The sequence below is a fragment of the Sus scrofa genome, chromosome 4 (assembly GCF_054392235.1).
Source record: "Sus scrofa isolate SSC_HxYL_T2T_F1_AM1 chromosome 4, Sscrofa_HxYL_maternal_Yorkshire_Landrace_v2.0, whole genome shotgun sequence".
Lineage (NCBI taxonomy): Eukaryota > Metazoa > Chordata > Mammalia > Artiodactyla > Suidae > Sus > Sus scrofa.
Genome location: NC_139386.1, coordinates 100,298,965 through 100,317,840, shown reverse-complemented (window position 1 = coordinate 100,317,840; position 18,876 = coordinate 100,298,965). Strand labels below are relative to the sequence as shown.

The 18,876-nt window shown below is 47.3% G+C and overlaps 3 protein-coding genes across 6 annotated transcripts; 1 reads left to right on the top strand and 2 right to left on the bottom strand.

Moving 5' to 3' along the window:
* Positions 1 to 122: 122 nt before the first annotated feature.
* On the bottom strand, positions 123 to 2,557 carry JTB (jumping translocation breakpoint). 2 transcript variants are annotated; one of them, XM_021088474.2, is made up of 6 exons: positions 2,449 to 2,557; positions 2,134 to 2,353; positions 1,934 to 1,971; positions 1,647 to 1,729; positions 1,133 to 1,212; positions 123 to 440 (listed from the first exon to the last, which is right to left on the bottom strand). In XM_021088474.2, the coding sequence occupies exons 2-6, from the start codon at positions 2,214 to 2,216 to the stop codon at positions 284 to 286; spliced, it is 441 nt and encodes a 146-aa protein (XP_020944133.1). In that variant the 5' UTR covers positions 2,217 to 2,353; positions 2,449 to 2,557; the 3' UTR covers positions 123 to 283.
* A 3,780-nt stretch (positions 2,558 to 6,337) lies between these two features.
* On the bottom strand, positions 6,338 to 11,347 carry RAB13 (RAB13, member RAS oncogene family). 2 transcript variants are annotated; one of them, XM_085022912.1, is made up of 9 exons: positions 11,222 to 11,347; positions 10,885 to 10,920; positions 9,502 to 9,562; positions 8,258 to 8,318; positions 7,660 to 7,737; positions 7,461 to 7,550; positions 7,276 to 7,341; positions 7,112 to 7,165; positions 6,338 to 6,895 (listed from the first exon to the last, which is right to left on the bottom strand). In XM_085022912.1, the coding sequence occupies exons 4-9, from the start codon at positions 8,258 to 8,260 to the stop codon at positions 6,818 to 6,820; spliced, it is 369 nt and encodes a 122-aa protein (XP_084879038.1). In that variant the 5' UTR covers positions 8,261 to 8,318; positions 9,502 to 9,562; positions 10,885 to 10,920; positions 11,222 to 11,347; the 3' UTR covers positions 6,338 to 6,817. The 2 variants fall into 2 exon arrangements, with proteins under 2 accessions (XP_084879038.1, XP_013852534.1); XM_013997080.3 differs by lacking the exon at positions 11,222 to 11,347 and having other exon boundaries at positions 10,885 to 11,018.
* Positions 11,348 to 16,813: 5,466 nt separating this feature from the next.
* Positions 16,814 to 18,389, top strand: RPS27 (ribosomal protein S27). Of its 2 annotated transcripts, none has more exons than XM_003125735.4 (4): positions 16,814 to 16,852; positions 17,165 to 17,273; positions 17,836 to 17,946; positions 18,304 to 18,389. In XM_003125735.4, the coding sequence occupies exons 1-4, from the start codon at positions 16,847 to 16,849 to the stop codon at positions 18,330 to 18,332; spliced, it is 255 nt and encodes an 84-aa protein (XP_003125783.1). In that variant the 5' UTR covers positions 16,814 to 16,846; the 3' UTR covers positions 18,333 to 18,389. The 2 variants fall into 2 exon arrangements, with proteins under 2 accessions (XP_003125783.1, XP_020945453.1); XM_021089794.1 differs by having other exon boundaries at positions 16,814 to 17,085.
* The last annotated feature ends 487 nt before the right edge of the window (positions 18,390 to 18,876 follow it).

Sequence of the window (18,876 nt, the reverse complement as noted above, 5' to 3'; positions counted from 1 at the left end):
TGCCGTGGCTGTGGTGTCGGCTGGCAGCTACAGCTCTGATTTGACCCCTAGCCTGGGAACCTCCATATACCTCGGGTGCAGCCCTAAAAAGACCGGAAAAAAATTAGAATTGGGAAAGGAAATGATTTTACTCTTTTTATTCTATTCATTTACTGATTTCGCTGAGGAGAAAGGGCGAAGGGTGTGCCACCACAGGGTTCCAGAGAACCAGGGGCACGAGTCAGTCCATTCCCCTTTCTCTGAGGTAGGGTCTCTAAGACCCCGATAAAAGGGGAGAAGTTAGTTATATGGACTCAATTTGCTTCCGGACCTTTTCCAGAGCCTTTCTGTCCAGTTGTCGCTGACGCACGATGACCAGGCAAGCAAAGACCAAGGCCACACCTACAACAGCCCCTTCGAATTTCCAGAATAAGTGTTGTTCCATCAGAGCTGAGCGGCAGCTAAGGGCAAGAAGAAACAGTTATTCCCAGGGAAGGCCACGTAGCCTCTCCCTCTAATCTCTTTCCTGCTTCATCCTAACCAAGATACATAGCTGAGGGAAGAAGAGGAAACCAAAGCCAGCCATTTATTCATTTATTCATTTATTTATTTGGCTTTTTAGGGCTGTACCCTCGGCATATGGAGGTTCCCAGGCTAGGGGTCGAATTGGAGCAGTAGCCACTGGCCTACACCACAGCCACAGCAAATGCCAGATCTGAGCCATGTCTGCGACCTACACCACAGCTCACAGCAATGCCGGATCCTTAACCCTCTGAGCAAGGCTGGGGATTGAACCTACATCCTCATGGATGCTAGTAAGATTCGTTTCCCCTGAGCCACGATGGGAACTCCCAGAGTCAGCCTTCTAATGTGTTTATAGCACATTAATCCCACTTGAATATTTAATTTATTTTCTGGTGAGAAAAGCAGAGCTGTGTGAGCCAGTTTTACTGATGAGGAAATATGGCCAATAACATCGTGCCGAGGAGTAGAGCTGGGACTTGGGTTCGAGTTATTTGGCTCCAGATCCCCTCCTCTTTCCAATATGCCATGCTACCTCCAGACAAAGAGGAAGTGGGGGGACAATCTGCCTAAAGTCATAGGGAGCAAAGGAGGTGATCTAGGAGGTTTCAAGAAGAGAAGAAACACTTACCTCTTGAACTCATTCCTCTTAGATGAGCTGCATGTGATTTTCTCCACATACCCTGTGGAACTGCACTCAGGGGTAGTTTTCTGTCAGGAGGAAAGGACCAAAGCATATGTTAGGAAGTGGTGGCAGGAGAAGCAGAAGGCTGCCATTCAGAATGGGCAGGTGCCCAAGTGCTATGGCTCAGAGCTGGCAGGCAACAGAGAACTAATGAAGACTTCTGATGGCGATGATGAGGTGGTGGTTACATGATCAGGAGTATCTTTTAGCAAGAACACTTTGGGGCAAGACTCTAGGAGAGGTGACAGCAAGTTCTGGAGCCCACTGGAGTATAAATGAACCGAACACAGTTATTAACTGAATGTTGCCATTAACTTGAAAAGAGCATTTTTGGGGGGCGGGGGGAGGGGGACAAGTTCAGATGTGGACTTAGACTGCAAGGAAAAAGAAGACAAGACAATGCAAAGGCACACTTAGTTAATTTGATGTGAGGAAAGAGGGAGAGAAAACAGATACTCACAGCCTGGAAATTAGAACATGGAGCACACTCTTCTGCCACCACAAACTCTTCCACCAGCCAGCACCGCAAATTTGAGGTGCTCACTAAAGACGGAGAGAAAATGCAAGCCCCAGACTTCGTTCAGGAAGTATTTCTCCCCAAAGTTCTGCCCATCGACTTCCTAACCCCGCTGAATGGCCTCATTTCACGTGGTGCCGCCCTTTTCCACTCGTGTTCTTGGTATACGGGAAGATATAAACACAAAACAAAACAACTATAGGGGTGTCGGGTTCCTAGACATCACCCACCTGAAAGTTTCTCCTCGCGCACGGGAGCTTCTGCTTGGCTGCAGCGGGTGACGGGGGGGAAAGGGGCAAAAGTCAGTAGCCAGAAAACTGGGAACTGACCCACCTCCGCGGTCCAGGGACATGGTCTCCCTCACCCCAGGGGGCGGGGACGACCCGCTACCGCCATCCCCTCCTTTTCCCTGCCCTCAGCCCCTCCTTACCAGAGCTTTAAAGTGAAAGCGCAGAGCAACCAGCAGAGGTGGTGGCCCTGGGGGAGGCCACGCCTCCCCGCGCCCGCAGGCATGGAGTGCTCAGCGTCGCACCTGTCGGGACACAGGGACCTGCTTGACTGGCCTCGTGCCTCGGTCGGAACGCAGAGGCGGCGCTTACTCAGCAGTCCTCGGGGAAGTTCCAATTCAGGGCTACGAAAAGCTGGTTTGCCTAACAGATCAAAGACTCTATCAGGACATTCCCATTACCACGGCAAGAAAAGGCAATAAGCATTTGTTGGCTAGGACCGTGAGTTTCCTTCGGACCCGTCAGATCCTCTCCAAGGGCCGAAAGGGCGTAGGGCCTAGCACTCCCTCGGCTCCGCCTCCACTCCCGGCGCAGCCATCTTGCTCCGCGCAGGACCCTGGGTTTTTCCAGAGTTAGGCCAGTCGTCGGAAGCGGAGGCCCGCGGGTTGCCTGATGGGCCTTGTAGTCTTCCGGGCTAGGTGGCGCCTCGCCGGTGCTCCCCGGGAAATGGATCCCCCTGCTTTTGTGCGGTGAGACGCGACCCATTGGCTCGACGCCCCGTTGCATTATGGGCCTGGTAGTCTTTTGCGGGAACTGGGGAAATGGCGGTGGTCGGGTTCGAGTTATCGGTTCGTTGCTCCCTAGGCTGTGGCTGGTTTGCTTTTCTGGGCTAGAACAGTGAGAAGTAAACGGAACTATACGTCTGCCTCTCAGGACTTTCTCCCTCCTTAATGGGATTCACAGGAATTCTCGTTGTGGCTCAGCGGTAACGAACCCCACTAGCATCCATGAGGATGCGGGTTCAATCCCTGGCCTCCCTCAGTGGGTTAAGGATCCGGCGTTGCAGTGGCTCTGTGTAGGCTGGCGGCTACAGCTCGGATTGGACCCCTAGCCTGAGAACCTCCATATGCCGCGGGTGCAGCCCTAAAAAGACAAAACACACACACAGGATTCACCATTAAGCATCGGACTTTTAAATACCCTTCTCCCTTCCCACCTCCATCGGAGGTCAAGGGGAGATCCTGGGTGGGCGGTCCAGAGATGGCAAAACTGCATTTTTTCCTCCTTCCAGGGGCCAGAATACCAGAGATCCAAGGTGAAAGTGAAGCCTTCCCCTGTCTCTGGGCTTTCACTCAGCTCTACCCAGGGTTCACCTCTCCTGTTAATTGCTAAATTAACCCAGAGCTGGTCCTTTGAATAACCTCCTCAGATGTTCTCAGCTGTCTCTTGCTCCTACCTAATGCAATGAGGAGAGCTTGAGATGTGACGTCCCAAGAAGTGTTGAGTCCAAGTTCAGGTGCTTAAGCTAAATGACTTTAGGACTGTATCTGAATGGCAGTGTTCTGTGTCAAATGGAAATACTAATGTGCATTTTCTAGGTTTTGGTATTTTTTTTGGCAAGATGCAAATGAAATGTTTATAAAAATACTTTATTCTCTTCTAATTATACTGCCTCACATTTACCTTTTAGAGTCAACATTTAGCTCACTGAAGTTGGCATTATCCTTGTTTTATGAATAAGATCAGAGTGTGTCACCTGTCCAAGATCACACAGCTAGTAGAAGAGCTGAGGCTTAAGCCCAGACTTTCAGGCCACAGGTTTTTATTTTTCGTTTTTTAATTACTCAATGAATTTATTACATTTATAGTTGTATAATGATTGTCACAATCCAATTTTATAGGATTTCCATCCCATGACCCCAGCGCATGCCCCCACCCCCGTTTTTGTTTTTGTTTTTTGCCTCGCTTGTGGCATGTGGAAGTTCCCAGCCAGGGATGGAACTCGTGCCACAGCAGTGATCCAAGCTGCTGCAATAACAACGCTGAATCCTTAAACCCTCTGTACCACAAGGGAACTCTCCAGGCCATAGATTTGTGCCTGATTTCCATCCCCATGGAGTTAAACCTTGACATACATCCAGAACTGTAGTGATGTGACCCACATTCTGGGTTCATGCTTTACTATCTGATAATGTATTAGTCACTATCCTAATTGTGCCAGAATTTTTCACCTAGTTTTTCATATATGTATGTCTGTAGCCTCTCAGACAAATGGACCATATGAATGTTCTCAGTAGATGGAGAAATTTAAAATAAACTTTATATAAATATAGGCACTATTAATAATCTGTATCCATATCCCACCTTCTCAAAATCAAAACACTATCATTTTTTTTTTTCTTTCTTTTTAGGGCCACACCTACAGCATGTGGAAGTTCCAGGCTAGGGGCCCAATCGGAGCTACAGCTGCTGACCTGCTCCAGAGCCACAGCAACGTGGGATCCAAGCAGTGTCTGTGACTGACACCACAGCTCACGGCAACGCCGGATCCTTAACCCACTGAGCGAGGCCAGGGATCAAGCCTGAAACCTCATGGTTCCTAGTTTTTTTTTTCGTCTTTTTGCCTTTTCTAGGGCGGCTCCCGCAGCACATGGGGATTCCCAGGCCAAGAGTGCAGTCGGAGTCGTAGCCACAGCAATGAGGGATCCGAGCCTCGTCTGCAACCTACACCACAGCTCATGGCAATGCCGGATCCTCAACCCACCAAGCAAGGCCAGGAATCGTACCCGCAAACTCATGGTTCCTAGTCAGATTCGTCAACCACTGCGCCACGACAGGAACTCCCCTCCTCATACTTTTTTAACTCTGCTCCTCACTCTCCTCCTTCTCCCACAGCTATTCCCCTCCCCCATAGCCCTAAGGGCTAGAGCACTTTTGGAGATTAACAGTGTATCTGGTGCTACATCCCATAAATTCTCTCTCCCCATCAAACATGAACCTGGTTACTCAAGAGCAGGAACTTTCATTGGGTGGGATATGAAAAAATAAAACCCACAACCTGGTGAATGGGCTGAGCTTTAATTTTGCTTGAAACTATCTGTTCCTTTATTATTTGTCTGCATGTGTCATTTGTATGTTATAGAAAGTTCTTGTTTATTTTTTTTCCCAGCTGTACCCTCGACATGCAGAAGTTCCCAGGACTGGGATCAAACCAGAGCCACAGCAGTGACAATGCCAGATCCTTAACCCACTGAGCCACGAGGGAACTCTGGGTATGGATTTTTTTCCCAGCATTTTTTAGCTGTAATAAAGGTTTTGGCTGAAATACAGTATTCTGTTACTCCCTACCCAATTCTACTGTGTCTCATGACAAGCTGGGAGATCTTGTAAGATCTCACTTCCAATAGCCTTTCCAAGCAACTGAATAGGATCTCTATGCTGAAAGTGGATTTTAAAATATCTGGTCTAGGGGGTTCCCGTTGTGGCTCAGCGTGTTAAGAACCGACTAGCATCCACAAGGATGCAGGTTTGATCCCTGGCCTCACTCAGTGGGTTAAAGGATCTGGGGTTGCCACAAGCTGAGGCTCGGATCTGGCATTTCTGTGGCTGTAGTGCAGGCCAGCAGCTATGGCCCCAGACCCCTAGCCTGGGAACCTCCATATGCTGCTAGTGCAGCCCTGAAAAGAACAAAAAAAAATTCTCTAAGGAGTTCTCTGGTGTCTCAGTGGGTTAAGGATCCAGTGTTGTCACTGCTGTAGTGCATGTTTGGTCCCTGGCCCAGGAAACCTCCGCATGCAGTGGGTGGAGAAAAAAAAAAATCTGGCGTGTGACAAAGATATCAGTCAGTCTTCTTCCTGGGATACACACAATGTAAGTTTTTCCCATCTCTTTGTTATTCAGTGGTTAGGGGCTATTTTTGTTAAATTGTATTAATCCCTCTTCTTGTTAAGTACCACCTGGAGGTTATATTAACTTGATTGTGTGTAGCACAAAGTAGATGCTGAAATAAATATTATGACTAAATGAATCTTTTCTGTACCTCATTTTCTTCATCTACAAAAGCACATAATAATGCCTACTAGTTACCTAGAAATATTGCTGGCAGAAACAATCACTCCTCTGGGGAGGCCCAAGAAAAAGTCCTCTTTTAGAATTCCCTGGTTAAGACCCTGGCCACAAGGATCCTCTAACTCCTACGTTGCAAAGAGGATGTCCATTCTGTCAGGTTCAGAGAAACCACTCATTCCCTCATCAATTAAGTAGCTGGGAAAGGAAGCACTGTAGGACCGGGCACCACAGGAACTCAACTAGATTCAGGGAGACTGATCACCTTAATTGGGACAAGAATTGGGTTTATGAGTAGAGAGCAAATTCCAACAATAATGAAAGTTACCCAAACCAGGGACATTTGTGCAAATGGTGGCCTTTAATACTGAAAAAGACCATGCAGAGTGACAGGATTGGACTAAACCTTCAGAAGGTGGTGCTGAGCCAGCCTTGCACAGGGCCCTAAAGCCTGATCCAGTAACAGAATAAGTAGGTCATTTATTTACATTGATGTTTGCCCCAGGAACCCAGAGAAGGTCTGAGGCCTCAGGCCATCCCTCTTCCCTTTCCTCCTCCCTGTCTTCCTACCTCCTCCTCACCCTCTTTCACTTTCTCAATTCTTCTCCTTCTTGCCTCTCCTTCCCTCTCTATCTTACCCCTTCTTCCCTTTTTCCTCCTCTCCCCCTCCTTTTTTATTCTCCCTTTTCTCCTTATTCTTCCGCCATCTACCCATCTGTATCCCTCCAAGCCCCACTTGCTATTTCTCCCTGCCCAGCCCCTCCGCCCTGCCTCCCTCAGGTTCTGCCTCCAGGCTTAGGGTGGGGAGGCAGAAAGGGGCCCTCAGCCCAGGGAGCACTTGTTGGTGTTCTTCTTGTCACAAGTTTTCAGGTCAGTGCTGTGGGGCTTGTTGCTGTTTCCCTACAGGGAGAAAGGTACAGAGGTTGGGGTGAGAATGGTGGGCTGGGGTCTGGGGCCATAAAATGAAGGAGACTCGCCCTCATGGGAAGTCTTAGCACGGCTGCCCCCCCCAACTCCCAACACACACACACACACACACACACACACACACACACACACACACACACACACACACACACACACACAGTTGTACTTAGCCCAGCAGAATCAACGCACCAATCTCCGGCCTCCTGACTTGAGCAAGATGTCCCGGGCCAGGGAACTAAAGGCCTGATGGAGAAAGGAGAGATGGAGATTGTACAGCATAGGTTGGAGGGGAGGAGAAGTCAAATCTTGCAATACTTCATCTCTTTGAGGGGTGGGTGTGGGGTGTGTCTCACCTCATCTACGTTCATACTGGATTTGGCACTTGTCTCGAAAAAACGGATTCCATGCTCCCGGGCCAACTGCATGGGGGTGAAGCAGGAAGAGTCAGCTGAAGGGCAGCAGCCAAGTCCTCTGTAAATCCAGCCTCATCTTGGACCCCCCCAGCCCAGTTCTGGAACATTGCCCAGCTTGCTCTCACCTTATCGGCTTGCTCCTTCTGTACCTTCCTCTTGGCCTCCATGTCACACTTGTTCCCCAGTAAGAGGCGCTCTACCCCAGCGGAGGCATTCTGGGAGCAAAAGGGAAGACAAGCAAAAGTTGGGTCCTGCCCATCTTCACAGTCCCCTTTATGCTCCAGGTTCCACCCAATTCCCCCATCTCTCTGGGGAAGTCCTTACCTCTTTGATGCTCTTCATCCAGTTCTGAATGTTCTCAAAGGATTTCTCATCTGTGATGTCATATACTAGGATAATGCCCTGGGGGAATGGCAGAGTTCACAGTGGGGTCTTGCACCATATTGCCCTGTCTAGGCTTCCCACTGCCCTCTAAGTGACCCTGCAAAGTCTACCCACAAGCCTAATCATTAGGCCATTTGGGGCCCTCTGCAACCCATTCTGTGCCCCTCTCCATTTTTTCTCTGCCCCAACCCCTGCCCCTCTGTATTCATACAGTCTATGGCCTCGTGCCTCATCCCTTGTCCAAAACCACACTTTTTTTTTTTTTTTTTTCGTCTTTTTGCCATTTTTTGGGCCGCTCCTATGGCATATGGAGGTTCCCAGGCTAGGGGTCGAATCGGAACTGTAGCTGCCAGCCTACGCCAGAGCCACAGCAACGCGGGATCCAAGCCGCATCTGCGACCTACACCACAGCTCATGGCAACGCCGGATTGTTAACCCACTGAGCAAGGGCAGGGACCGAACCCGAAACCTCATGGTTCCTAGTTGGATTCATTAACCACTGCACCATGACGGGAACTCCCAAAACCACACTTCTTACCATGGCTCCACGGTAATAGGCGGTGGTTATCGTCTTGAATCGCTCTTGGCCAGCCGTGTCCCTGAAGAAGTGGAATATTTCATGGGGTGGGATAGAGGGAAGAGCTCTCCAAAGAGATAACCCCAGCCATACCCCCTAAGAATTTAGCTTTTGCAACAAGGGGTGCTGAAAGGAACAGAATCAGAAAATAGTAAAGAAAGAAAGGGGGTGAAAGATGGTTGGGCTGATGTTGAGCCATGGTAAAGATCTAAGAAACAAGATCTTTCTGTTTTATTCAGTGTTTACTCTTTGCCAAGTACTGTATATGTATCATTTTACTTGTGTCATTTTATAATCTTCACTTTATCCTTGCCAGATGTGTTTCATTGTCTCTACTTTACAAATGAGGAAACAGACTCAGGGAGGCCAAATAACTAATGATGGTCATTCTGTAGCAGAACCAGGATTGAACCACACATTCTGCTCTTATCTACTGTATCATAATGCCTCCATTAAGCCTACTATGGAACCCCCGTCCTCATGGGTACTAATTGGATTCCTTACCACTAGGCCATGGCGGGAACTCCCAGAAATGGATTTTTTGTTTGTTTGTTTGTTTGTCTTTTTGCCTTTTCTAGGGCCGCTTACCGTGGCATATGGAGGTTCCCAGGCTAGGGGTCAAATTGGAGCTGTAGCCACCGGCCCACACCTCAGCTCACAGCAACACTGGATCCTTAACCCACTGAGCAAGGCCAGGGATCGAACCCACATTCTTAGTTCATAGCCAGATTCGTTAACCACTGCGCCACGACGGGAACTCCCAGAAATGGATTTTAAAAAGTGCTGGAAGCAGCCATGGGGAAAGGGAGCGAAAAGAGGCAAACTAGAAGGGAAATGGTTATAAAAGGTAAATGAGGAAGTCTGGTTTAGAAATCCTGGGGAGGGGGGTGGTTTGGAGTTCCTGTTATGGCTCAGCGGAAATGAATCTGATTAGCATCCTTGAGGACGCAGTTCAATCCCTGGCCTTGCTCAGTGGGTTAAGGATCCGGCATTGCTGTGACCTGTGGTCTAAGATGTAGCTTGGATCCTGCGGTTGCTGTGGCTGTGGTGTAGGCCCTCGGCTACATCTCCAGTTCAACCCTAGCCTGGGAACCTCCATATGCAGAGGGCGCAGCCCTAAAAATACAAAAAAAAAAAAAAAAAAAAAAAAAAAAAAAAAAAAAGAAGAAGAAGAAGAAAAGAAATCCTGTGGGAGGTTCACTCACCAGACTTGCAGTTTGATCTTTTTCCCCTCTATATCCACAGTGCGAATCTTGAAATCAATTCCTAAGGGTGGAGAATATACACTGAAATTGAGACATGAATGTATATGCACGTCAAAGTGTGTGGTGAGATAGACAGGAATCGAGCAGGAGCAGTGCCAGCAATTCTGCAGGGAGGCACTTGGGAAGCAATCTTGGAGGCAGTGCAAAACGAGGAGGATTTTCTCAAAGCTGTATGTGTAGAGCAAACATACTGTTTTTACAATCAAAAGTAAAGCACATTGATTTTATGGATTTTGTGGGGGATGAAAATTCTGCTGGGAGTCTTAAGGCGTTTAAGGCACTTCTTGGGTCCACTCAGCCATGTCAGCTGACAACTGTCTTAATTCAATTTGTCTCCTCCAAAATATTACTTTCAGATTTTTCCTCTGTTTTCTTAGAACCCTCTACTCTTGGTTCTCCCACCTACCCTCCTGGCCCTAAGGGTAAAGAGCGAGAAAAAAGGTAGCTGATGCCAATCTATGCGAATTAACTCCTAAACCAAATTTGCAACCGAGAAAGCTTGGGGCTAAACAAGATTCCCTCAGAGACTGACTTAGGAGAGAGGGGCATTTTCCCCTCCCCTTTCTAACCAGGATTACCTTGAGACTCTCCTTGTCTTATTTCCCAGGCCAGAGATCCAGAACCAGGAGAGGGGAGGGGGGAAACAGTGTCCTTAGGGCAAACTTGTGCACCTCCCCCAAGCCTGTTGGGAGCTCCAGGGAGGAGGCTGAGTCACCAGGCTGACTCAGAGACCCCAAAAGTCCCCTCACTCCCACCTTCCTCACCAGGCTGATTGGATATTCATGATCACAGTCCTTGGGCCACTTTCCAGCACACCCGGCCACTCCGTTCCATCCTCCCCAACCCCCTACTAAGTTGAGAGGCAGGGAGGCTGGAAAGTAGACCGTAAGATGGGGATGCAACTGGGAGAGTGTGCCACTCAGGAGGACGGAAAGAGGTTAGCAGAACTGGGAGCCAGATGTTCAAGGAGAGTGTATACAGGAAACATGGAGAGGGGTCAAGAGTTCTAGGTGGGTGGGGGTGGGGAACAGGAGCTGAGAGAAAAATGGCCTTCGTGTGGATTTGGGAAGGCAAGGGAGACAGGTGGCACCAAGAAAACCAGGGATTGGCACCACCGAGCAGTTATCTGGAGGTCTCAGAGAGGTTAGAGGTCCGGGTGCCATCCAGAGACGCATAAGGGGGACGGGTCTGAGACAGGGGTTGAGGGGCTGGAGTTTAGAAGCCTGACTCTAAGGAGGCAGTTGTGGGCCACTAGTAACCCCAGAGCCTGAAGATGAGGGCCCCGGGGGGAGTCGGGATCTAGGGTATTGCCAGTGGGCTCACCGATGGTGGAGATGTATGTGTTGTTGAAGTTGTCCTCTGCAAAGCGAATGATCAGACAAGTCTTGCCCACCCCCGAGTCCCCGATCAGCAGCAACTTGAAGAGGTGGTCGTAGGCTTTGGCCATGGCGGACACTGGGGGTGCCGGGGGAGGGGTGGGGAAGCGCCGGGCACCGGGAGGCGGGATTGGAGGGGTGGCCGACTGAGCGGCCGGGAGCCCAGGCCAGGAAGTTTTCCTCCCTCTCCGCCCAGGCTCCGGGAAAAAGGAGAGGCGGCCCTCCTCTGGGCCCCACCCCCTGCCCGCCCACCCCTTTCTGCGGGCCGAGGAAGCCAGCCCAACCTTCAGCTCTCCAGGCTTTCCCTTCTGGAGCAACGTTGGCCTGTTTCTCTAATCGATTCCTCCAGCTTTTGGCTTGCCATCGTTCCCCTCTTTTGACTTCATTCTTCTAGACTGAGGCCAGGAAGGCTAGGGGGAAGTAAAGTAGAGATGTAATCAAAATGACCAGGGGAAGAGGAATTTTAGAAGAATTAGGGGAAAGGGAATGTTTGGGGGAATAAGGGTGAAGGCTAGGATAACGCTGGGAGTTGGCAAAAATTGGGGATTTTTGGAGGGGCGACTCAAGGAAAATAGAACCGTTCTATTTTCTAGAAGGGGCAGTTCTAGAATTCTGGTGTTATTGTTCCAAGCCCTTAGTTTCAGAATCCCAACTTCATTTGAAAAAAGCGGGATGCTTGGAGTAGGTGGCAATTTGTTGAGTCAGTCTGCCCCCTGGTGGCACAGAGTGAAAAATTGAAATTAACAGTACCATCGAATCAGTCCCCCACCCCCACCCCGCTTCCACCATCACCTCCATCCCTAGCTGCGTGCACCCGCACCCTTCACCTAGATACATTCTGGAGCTTCATTTTGAACAGTCTTCCTTCTGGGACCCTGTGTGTGAATTCTCTGAGAAGCCAGCTCAAGAAGACAGAGATGGAGACCACAAGTCTCTGGCCTCATTCTTTTGATGAATGTGGATCTTTTAACACAGCCCTGAGGCAATACTCCTAACACCTCACTGAACAGACTGTGAATGTGTAGCCTTGGCAACCTGGAAGCTGAAATGCAGAGAACATGGCTATAAAGAAACTAGTTTATCTTTGCCTTTGGAAAAAATTCTTCAAAATATCTGCTTTTCTTACAGTGGGTCGGTAGAATAGTTCTTGTACGATGCACTGGTTGAGAGGGCATCTTTGTCACTTATTCCTGTCACCTTCTGTGCCGATGCTTGTCCCTTCTCAAATACAATTATTCAGTCCCCATTTGTCCTTTATCCCATCATCCATTATGTCTTCAAGCTTCATGACAAAGCTTGAGTGTTCTTTACTTCTCTTCTCTGGTCAAATTATCTCTCCTTGGTCCTTTAAACGATTCTTCAGTTTTCATGTACTGTTCTGAATATCCATCAGTTCTTTTTGTTTTGTTTCTTTGTTTTGTCTTTTTAGGGCTGCACTCATGGCAAATGGTTCCCAGGCTAGGGGTCATATCAGAGCTGCAGCTGCCGGCTAACACCACAGCCACAGCAATGCCAGATCCAAGCTTTGTCTGCAACCTACACCACAGCTCATGGCAAAGCTGGATCCTCAACCCACTGACCAGGGCCAGGGATGGACCTTGCATCCTCATGGATACTAGTTCGTTCTTAACCCACTGAGCCACAGTGGGAACTCCTCTATCAGTTCATTTTTGTTTAATTTTATTTTGTCTGGATCTGAACTTTTCATCCCCGCCAATATCTTATTCTTGTTCACCTCTCTAAATTGTATTTAATCTGGTGCATACACGCTTTCACTGGAACCCCATCTTCATAGTACTCTCTCCTTAGCTCTCAGAGCTTCTGCAACACTGCCTTCCCTCCACCTCCCAATTTTGGCAGGTTCATTCTGGCCTTGGTTTTGTATTCACAAGCTTTTCCCTCAGCCTAAAATACTATATCCCTCCAGATTGTTGCTAGGTTGATTCCCTGTCTTTCAAATTTCAGCTTAAATGTCACTTCTTTAGAGGTTTTTCCTGCCCAGCAGTATTGTGTTGGAACCAATTCTTTTTTTTTTCTTGGCCATGTCCAGGCCAGGGATCAAAGCTGCACCACAGGAGCAACCCTGCAGTGACAACACTGATCCTTAACCTGCTGTACCACAAGGGAACTCCTAGAACCAATTCTTACTGGCTCATGAGAACAGACTATGCTTATCTCTTCCCAAATCTGTGTTTAATAATGTCACATTGGTAGTCCAAAACTGGTCATAGTGAGAGTATTTACAGCACCGAAATTAGCAAAGACAGCAAATCAGGGCTCGCCTCCATAAAGCCAGTTGTTAAAGTTTTACCAGCACACTTTTGACTGGAACTATTCCATTCCTTTGGAGTTAACCACGTCCCCAGTGCCATTTGGGTCACCTTCATCCCTCCGTTATGACAAATGGACATTCTAATCTTTTGAGGATTACTGAAGATGATGATGATTGGGCCTTCATTTTTTTTCCTTCTTCTCATTCCTTGTCAGACGTGTCAGTGCTGCCAAGATTAGAAATCTTGGAAGGGCAGTGCTGGTGAAAACGTGGGTGAAAGGAAGTGGGAATGTAAATTGGCACAATCTTTTTGGAAGGCAGTTTAGTAACATAATTTGGACAATTTTTTTTTCTTTTTTTGGCCAGACCCATTGCATATGGAAGTTCCTGGGCCAGGGACTGAATATGAGCCACAGCTGCAACCTGCATCGGAACTGGGCAATGCAGAATCCTTAACCCACTGTGCTGGGCTGGGGATTGAACCCGAGCTGCCACACAGACAACACCAGATTTTTAATCGGCCACAGTGGAAACTGCCTGGACAATTTAATAGCTCTGGGCATCACTTTCCAAATCTGTAAAATGAGGATAATAATATTATCAAATCCAATGGGGACCTGCTGTATAGCACAGGGAACTCTACCCAATACTCTGTGATAATCTATATGGGAAAAGAAGGTGAAAAAGAATGGATGTGTGTGTACATGTGTGGCTGAATCACTTTGTTGTACAGAAGAAATTATCACAACATTGTAAATCAACTATACTTCAGTAAAGCTTTAAAAAATGAAAAAAAAAATCCAACCTGATAGAGTTATGGATATAATCAATATTAAAAGCAGAACAATACACAAATAAGCACTATATAAGTAGATGATATAATTATTAGAAGGAAAGGATGGGGAGTTCCCATCATGGCTCAGTGGTTAAGAACCTGACTAGTATCTATGAGGACACGGGTTCCATCCCCGGCCCTGCTCAGTAGGTTAAGGAACCCACATTGCCATGAGCTGTGGTATAGGCTGCAGACACGGCTTGGATGGGGAGTTGTTGTGAGTGTGGCCTCCACCAGCACCTCTAGCTCCTATTAGATCCATTGCCGAGAAACTTCCATAAGCTGTGGGTGGGGCCCTAAAAAGACAAAAAAAAAAAAAAAGGAAAGGATGGGAAGGAGACAAAAATTTAACAACAGTTAGCCCTGGGAATAAGCTGGAGGTGGGGAAAATATGAGGATTCTCTCTTTTTTTAATTACTCAAATGAATTTATCACATCTGTAGTTGTATAATGATCATAACAATCTGATTTCACAGGATTTCCATCTCACAGCCCAAGCACATTCCCCCACCCCCTAAACTGTCTCCTCCGGAGACCATAAGTTTTTCAATGTCTGTGAGTCAGCATCTGTTCTGCAAAAAGTTCAGTGTGTCTTTTTCTCAGATTCCACATGTCAGTGAAAGCATTTGATGTTGGTGTCTCATTGTATGGCTGACTTCACTTAGCATGATAGTGTCTAGGTCCATCCATGTTGCTAAAAATGCTGGTATTTCGTTCTTTTTGATGGCTGAGTAATATTCCATTGTGTATATGTACCACATCTTCTGGATCCACTCCTCTGTTGATGGACATTTAGGTTGTTTCCATATCTTGGCTATTGTAAACAGTGCTGCAATGAACATCGGAGTACATGTGTCTTTGCGAGTCTTGGTTTTCTCTGGATAGATGCCCAGGAGTGGGATTGCTGGATCAAATGGTAGTTCTATGTTTAGTTTTCTGAGGAATCTCCATACTGCTTTCCACAGTGGTTGCACCTATTTACAATCCCACCAACAGTGTACTAGAGTTCCTTTTCCCCACCCCCTCTCCAGCACTTTTTGTTTGTAGACTTTTGGATGATGGCCATTCTGACTGGTGTAAGGTGGTACCTCAGAGTGGTTTCTATTTGTATCTCTCTAATAATGAGTGATGTTGAACATCTTTTCATGTGTTTCTCGGCCATCTGTATGTCTTCTTTGGAGAATTGTCTGTTTAGATCTTCTGCCCATTTTTGGATGGGGTTGTTTGTTTTTTTGGTATGGAGCTGCGGAAGGTGTTTATAAATTTTGGAGATTAATCCCTTGTCAGTTGATTCACTTGCAAAGATTTTCTCCCATTCTGTGGGTTGTCTTTTCGTTTTGTTGAGGGTTTCCTTTGCTGTGCAGAAACTTTTAAGTTTGATGAGGTCCCATTTGTTTATTTTTGTTTTTACTGTCAATACTCTGATAGGTGGATCTGAGAAGATGTTGCAGTCGCTTATGTCAGAGAGTGTTTGGCCTATGTTTTCCTTTAAGAGTTTGATAGTGTCTGGTCTTATATCTAGGTCTTTAGTCCATCTGGAGTTTATTTTTGTGTATGGTGTTAGGGAGTGTGCTAATTTCATTCTTTTCCATGTGGCTGTCCAGTTTTCCCAGCACCACTTATTGAACAAGGTGTCCTTTCTCCATTGCATATCCTTGCCTCCTTTGTCATAGATTAGTTGGCTGTAGGTATGTGGGTTTAATTCTGGGCTTTCTATCCTGTTCCACTGATCTATATTTCTGACTTTGTGCCAGTACCATATGGTTTTGATGGATTCTTTTTTTTTTTTTACATTTCTGTAAATTTTTACATTTCTGAGTTGTTAAAAATGGGCAAATTAGGAGTTCCCCTCGTGGCGCAGTGGTTAATAAATCCGACTAGGAACCATGAGGTTGAGGGTTCGGTCCCTAGCCTTGCTCAGTGGGTTAAGGATCCGTCGTTGCCGGGAACTGTGGTTTAGGTTGCAGACATGGCTCGGACCCCACGTTGCTGTGGTTCTGGTGTAGGCCGGTGGCTACAGCTCCGATTAGACCCCTAGCCTGGTAAACTCCATATACCGTGCGAGCGGCCCAAGAAACAGCAAAAAGACAAAAAAAAAAAAAAAAAAAAAAAAAAAAAAAGGTAAATTAAACTTATTGAAAAAAGGCAAAGAAATTTAAGAAGTCCCAGACATGGCTCAGTCTCGCTGTTTCCCTAAAGAGCTCCTATTGTCAAAGCGCAGCACCAAGTTTTAAAATTGTCCATTTAGGAGTTCCTATCGTGGCGCAGTGGTTAACAAATCCGACTGGGAACCACGAGGTTGTGGGTTCGGTCCCTGACCTCGCTCAGTGGGTTAAGGATCCGGCATTGCCATGAGCTGTGGTGTAGGTTGCAGACGCGGCTCAGATCCCGCGTTGCTGTGGCTCTGGCGTAGGCCAGTGGCTACAGCTCCGATTCGACCCCTAGCCTGGGAACCTCCATATGCCGCGGGAGCGGCCCAAGAAATAGAAAAAAGACAAAAAATAAAATAAATAAATAAAATAAAATAAAATTGTCCATTTACACCTCGAAAGAGGAGGGGACACTGAACTTCTGGGAGCTCCAGCTCACACTCTGAACGTGGCCACTCCTATGTCTCTCATTTAGAGACCTTCCAAAAATGGCAGCCCCCTGCTCTTTCCACCGCGTGCAGACGGTGAGGAAAAAGTCCTTCCCAACATGGCGGCCGAAGGCCCATGCGTCACTTCCTGCAGGACGGTGGATATAAGGAGCAGGATTTCCGCCTTCGCTCCTTTCCGGCGGTGACGACGTCCCTTCGAGAACATGCCTGTGAGTCTCTTGGTCCAGGTTTCGGCGGAGATCTCGCTCTTCTGTCCGCACGCTCCCCTCACGCTGATTTCGGATCGCAGAGGGCACTCATTTGCCCTTCGCGCTTCCCAGGACATTAACTACGGGGACCGCGGAGGCCCGCGGGGTCCCCTGCATAGACGGGAGCGGAGAGGAGATAAGATGGCGGCCCAGCTGCGCAGACACCAGGGGCGGCGAGGGGCGAGCTCTCCCCGGTGTGTGGCAGCGGAGGCTGTTTTCATCATTCCGTGTTCGCCGTTGGTTTCTAAATCTCTGCATTTCTACTTCTCGTAGCTCGCAAAGGATCTCCTTCATCCCTCTCCAGAAGAGGAGAAGAGGAAACACAAGAAGAAGCGCCTGGTGCAGAGCCCCAATTCCTATTTCATGGATGTGAAATGCCCAGGTGAGGAGATAGCTTGTAGGAGTGGGGGAAGCGTTGGAGCCCAAGAATTGCAAAAAGGTCCCATTTCTTGAAAGTTGAAGGTGTGAGATGAGTAAGAATTTTGCAGTGTAGAAGTGACCCAGAGTAGTTTCTTTTCAAAACTTCATCTGCAAAGTAGGAGACACTGGGATGATAGGTTAGGTTTCTGCTGTGGTCATTTTTGTACTTGTACCTGGATGCAAGGTACAGTTACTGAGCGTCCTTCCCGTTCAAGTAGAGGATTCTCTGTTTTTTGACTTTTCAATAATCTTTGATTTCACACCTTTCCTCTTCAGGCTGTGGGATGATGGTAATGTTTATATTATAAGTTAGTGACAAAAAAAACATCGATGGGGGCAGGTCGTCCAGGAAGCTTCCGAGTTGGCTTTAATGTATATGTGGAGCTAGGTAATCAAGTTTAGAATGGGAAAGTGAATTTCGGCAATTACATAACGTTCTGATCTTACAGTTGATACAGGACAGCGTACGTTTAGGTGAAGAAAAGATGGAGAAAGTAAAATAACTAATTTGGTTTTTTCCCCAGGATGCTATAAAATCACCACCGTCTTTAGCCATGCACAAACAGTAGTTTTGTGTGTTGGCTGCTCTACTGTCCTCTGCCAGCCTACAGGAGGAAAAGCAAGGCTTACAGAAGGTAAATGGTTTAATCAGTGTTAGGATTTTGAGGTTTGAATTTTAAGAGAGATCATGTATAATGTCTCATCAAGAGGGTTGGGTTTGATAGTCTTTTTTTTTTTTTTTTCTTCCAGAAGCATTATTAGAAAGCTCTAAATCTCAGAACGCTACTGTCTCAAGCTGGGGTGGATGGGTGATAAAAGGGGCTTCATACAAGCAGAGCTGATAATAGGGTCTTTCAGTGACTGCGTAGGAACTGAAGGAGTTGAGAAAAATAACATGTAGCTTTCCTGTTGGTATCATAGATCACTTTGTGGGGTTTCAGCAGGGTAAGGAGGCTGCTGTCAGTTATTCTTAACGACCTTTTTTCTTCCAGGATGCTCCTTCAGACGGAAGCAGCACTAAAAGCACCCTGAGTCAAGATGAATGGGAAATGATCCCAATAAACACGTTTTGGATACATCCTGTTTATTGTCTTGTTTTACTGCTAGGAAGTTCCTACCTCACGTATTCAGGGGCATCCAGAAGAGTGGACTCTAGAGTCATTTGGGGCAAGTAAGTGGCCAAGTCCGTTTGGGGTATTTCTATCCCTAGGCTCATTGGGTAAATCTGCAGTTTGATTAAAAACTGGGATAGTATGTAAATAGGGTATTTGCTTTCACTTTTATGTTTGTTTAGAATTAAAAACTGACAGTTGATCTTTAAAACCCAATCGCAGTGGGGAGGACCCATCGTGGCACATCGGAAATGAATCCGACTAGGGACCATGAGGATGCGGGTTCCATCCCTTGCCTCACTTGGTGGGTTAAGGATCCAGCATTGCCGTGACCTGTGGTGTAGTTCGAAAATGTGGCTCGGATCTGATGTGGCTGTGGTGTAGGCCGGCAGCTGTAGCTCTGATTAGACCTCTAGCCTGGGAACGTCCATATGCTTCAGGTGCAGCTCTTAA